The following is a 4,619-nucleotide window of genomic DNA, read 5'->3' on the forward strand; positions in this document are numbered from 1 at the left end:
TCACATTGATTTTTGTTTTATCAGTTATTTTTATGGCTCTGTTTATAAAATTTTTAATGATATTTATTTTCATCTGATGATGATGATTTAAATAATCTCTTAGTATAATGCCACTAGCATTTTCTTTTTTTATCCACTCTGTAATTAATTTTTCATTTTTTTCTACTTATTTTCATATCTAAATAAATATCTTATAAAATTATTGTTTTCTACTTCTTTAGGGAATTTTATGTTTTTATTGTAATTGTTTAGGCTGCTAAAAAGCCCATCCATTATATTTTCATCTATTATACACAAAATATCATCTACATATTTTAAACATAATTTTGTTTTAATTTATTTTTCTATTATTATGATTTTCATCAATCATTTTGAGTGATATATACTAATTAAAGATGAATCCCACTAAAAAAACTAACGATAAAAATAAATTGTTGACAATTAAAATTTTTATTTAAAACTTCTTGAGTTTTCAGTAAGTTCTTATGTGTTTAATAATTTATTGTCCCTCAAAATTGTTTTTAAATAATTAGCATTTCGGAACCAAAGATCTATGGTTTAGCCCACCTTTTATTCAATTGTAGATGTATACATAAATTGAACCTCGGTGGTTGGGAGGAAAAGTGGTGATTCAAGTGAAGCAAATTTAAGAATCCCCAGTTCATCAATGCTCCTATTAATAACTTGTAGGATGAATGACTCTTCGATGAATGATGACCAAATTGCCATTTATTTCAAATACATATACATAAGCATTGTTTCATATTCATGCTTACATTTATTTTACTTTAAGGATATGATGCATGTTAACCTAGTAATTATAAATTGAGATATTAGTGTAAAAAAAAAGTAGGGAAGGATTATGTATTATATAAGACTGAAGGTGAACAATGTAGTAAATATTCAGAGCAATTAATAACTCATAAATTAATATAATTTATTATTTATAAAAATTATTAGAATACATTTTATATTACAATAGATTAAAACTAGTTAGTCAAGACTTTTATAGACTAGTGGCAATAAGTACACTTCGGATGGCATTTTACTCCATTAACACCACACTGGCAACCTCCACTGGTATCACCTTTCCCCTATAATTAAAGAAAAGTTTAAGCAGTTTGTGAAATATATGATTAATAAAATAATGAGATTTACAGTTGATTCTATTTCATATGTAACATAATTTACTCATAATAATAATTACATAATGTTAATCCAAGAAAAATATAGAAAAACTAATATAAAAAAAAAGTAAAAAGTAGTAAATAAACTTCCTAATAGAAAATAAGGGGACATTAAAAGTATTATTATCAATATTACATGGCAAAACAGAAAATGAAACAATTAAGAAGAAGAATTGCTAAAAACAAACCATAGTTCACCAAAGAAAAGAAAAAAGGTAAGTCAGTAATGAACTAACTTATATTTTTAACATATTGACAGATTTGAGGATATGATTTTTCCTGTTTTTATAAATGAAAATACTTACATTTGGACCCCATCGTGGACCTCTTGTAACCCAACATATTTCAGTCTTACACATTGAGCATCTCAGCCAATCACAACCCCATTTTTTCATTAAAACTACTTGACAAGTAGGGCAGTTCATTGCTTCTCCTCGGTCAACCATTTCCTAATAAAACAAAAAATTACATAAATCAAGAACTTCCATTTTAAGACCATAAGCAAATAAAATTACTCATAAGCATTTATGATAAGGGTATAACAGTTACAATGAACATATTAATTTCAAAATGGCACACCAAAATAAATACAAGGATATAAATTATAATAAATATAACTAGAATTTATATAAAGAATTATATAATAACATGTATTTATTTTTATCCAGAAAGATTATTAAAGAATAGTAAATGACTAAACCACTAGAAATTTGGGAATATGTGTATTCCAAATATTTATGGAATTTAACTAAATAATAATTATAATTATAAAATCATATATAAAGCCAATAACCTAATATCTTTAGTATAACTTAATCAGTTAATATCAGTTAAATTCGTATAGGAAGAAAATGCAATTATTTGTTATCATATATTTTAAATAATGATTTAAATTTTATTTGTTATTAATTCTTTTTATTTAAAAATAAATTTGTTTGATGAGTAAATATTTATATGAGAATCTGTATTTAATTTATCAATTAATCAAGTCCATAATATAAATTTAGCCATCATAATTAGTTAACATATAAATTTAGAAAAATTGTTTCTAAAAAAAAATTTGTTTAATTAAAGGCTGAAAAAAAAAATCTACCACCCCAACCAATTATGGGAGCAATACTTTGTAAGGAAGTACTGTTACTACACCAACGGTTGTGCAAGGAGATGATTTGGTCAGAATCACGCTCGATCGCCAGATTTTTACCTAATTATGGGTACCCAAAGTATGAGGCTGAGTGGACCCACAGGGTTGACTTACGCCTACTGTGCAACAAAAAAAATTTTCTGCCTAGCCGGAAATTAAAGGCGAGCTGAGTTCAAATTAAATGTATGTGCATCATATAGGAAAGGGAGAGGGTTTTGTCAGGGTAAGGAATTGGCTAAGTAAAGGTAGTTGTGATATAAAGATAATTCTTTCCCCTAAGATAAGGAAAATTGTAACTATACTTTCTAATATGACTGGTCAACACTGGAAGTTACACCAAAACCCCCTTAGAGAAATAAGAAAATAGTTTTATAATCTCTAAAATCAAGGCTTGAAAAATAATAGATAAGATGATTTGGATAAAAAATTCTTCAAATCTTATTATAAAAAAATAACAGATGCTAGATACTTCATTGACTTATCTAGAAACACTAAAACTGAATTGTGCACCATATGACGAACATCAAATTTTTATGCAGAATTACAAATTAAGGCAGAAGATCTAAGGACATAAATATTTACCTGAAGCATTTCTTTTGTTCTTTTTGCTTCGATGTTCATATCTGAATTAGTATTTAGCTGCTCTTGAAATTGTTTACAATTAAGTCCTTCATGGATCGCCTGAAAATAATGAATCACTTAGTTACACAATTCAATAGTCTACACTAACCCACCAATGCTCATTTACCATTATTTTTACTATAATTTATAAACAAGATTATCTACACAGATTTTAATATTAAAACTAGTGGACCCGACAATGCTCCGCTATTGCTGGATTTGAAGATGAATATAGATTGAATGAACACAATTGAAAGTTTGATATCAATTGTTTTATTAATTTAAAAATAAACATATACTTATACATTATTATTATTATTATTATTTGGTAACATAAATTGCTTTTGAATATACAATGTTTTTGATAATTACAATCCTAATTGCCCTAGTTCCAAAACTATAATTGAAAAGTTCAGCACATTGTCGAATATGATATCTTTACTAATAATAGTCAGATATCAATGATTGTATTTCTTATTTGATGAGAATTTAATGAAAACCAAAAAACTTCTACACTCATTCAGTCAAAAAGCTGCTTCAATATTAGTATGATATTGAGAGTGAAACAAAGTTGATGTCAGTAGTTAGCACTGTAAGGCACCATTAAATATAAATGCAAGATACTCATGTTTTTTAATTAATTTTTTTTTATCTTCTCTATAGATAAGTTATAATTAAGTATGGCCACACTGTTTTTTGGCCAATAAATGTTATTATAAAATTAAAATTACCTTATAATTGTTCTAAATGATAACAAATTTGTTTTTCAAAATTTTTGATTTAAAGATCAGAGGATGAAATGTTCTAATGAAACATAAAAAAAAAAAAAAAAAAAAAAAAATAGCAATAACTTTAACACAACTCAATCAAGAAACATGAAACTAAGGAGTGGTTTGGGTTCTATAAATTACACCAAATGGCATAATCTTATCTAATTAAATAAATTGGAATAGGAGGTATAAAATAAAATGTTTTTCCTTAATTGAAATCAATATATCAATATTTAATAAATATTGTATATTTAATAAAATTTCTAATTTTTAATTTCTTTGAAAAATAGTATTTGGAGGTTTCAGACAATGCTAAAAGCGAATATCATTTGCTTTTTCTCATAAAAAGTTTTGCTGACCTATTTACTCGAATTATTTTAGAGTATATTGTTTAATAGAATCAGTAATATTTTTTCTTATTCTTATGAAATGGACAAATCAATTAATATATTACAACTATCAAAAACATACACTTTCTGAGCTATATAAAATTAAAATTTTAATTTTGTTCATAACTTTTTTTCTAACTAAAAAATCGGGGATTTCAGTTGCTTAAACCTTCCCATGGTGACACAGAACATTTTTTAAAATATGGTATGTAAATCGGTCCATTAATTAAAAATTTTATTGTGGACAAAGATTTGAATTATTCCCTTTTATACATAGAGATGAACGATGGATGAGTCATAACATAATATTTAATTTTCTGAACATATACAAGCCCGAATAAAAGTAAAAATACTGATATATAATGAATTATATATTCACAAATATCCATGATATACATATATAATAACAATGATTAAAATTAATTTGGTTTCGGTTAAGTTATAAAGTTGGCAATTAACGCAAAGAAAAGTGTGGGTATCGTGTTGGAGAAAGGAGAGCTGCGGTCAA

General features: G+C 25.7%; 1 protein-coding gene across 4 annotated transcripts in view; it reads right to left on the reverse strand.

Annotated features, from left to right (window-relative positions):
* Positions 1-912: 912 nt before the first annotated feature.
* Positions 913-4,619, reverse strand: part of LOC106684253 (uncharacterized) — a 53,484-nt gene continuing 49,777 nt past the window's right edge. For all 4 annotated transcript variants that reach the window (XM_014426219.3, XM_067051572.1, XM_067051580.1 and 1 more), the window contains 3 exons: positions 2,914-3,012; positions 1,493-1,636; positions 913-1,094 (listed from right to left, as the gene is read on the reverse strand). In XM_014426219.3, the coding sequence (XP_014281705.1) occupies positions 1,014-1,094; positions 1,493-1,636; positions 2,914-3,012 (324 nt within the window). In that variant the 3' untranslated portion in view covers positions 913-1,013. The remainder of the gene's footprint in view (positions 1,095-1,492; positions 1,637-2,913; positions 3,013-4,619) is intronic.

The sequence above is a fragment of the Halyomorpha halys genome, unplaced genomic scaffold (genome assembly GCF_000696795.3).
Source record: "Halyomorpha halys isolate HHAL.00 unplaced genomic scaffold, Hhal_1.1 Scaffold560.1, whole genome shotgun sequence".
NCBI classification, from domain to species: Eukaryota; Metazoa; Arthropoda; class Insecta; order Hemiptera; family Pentatomidae; genus Halyomorpha; species Halyomorpha halys.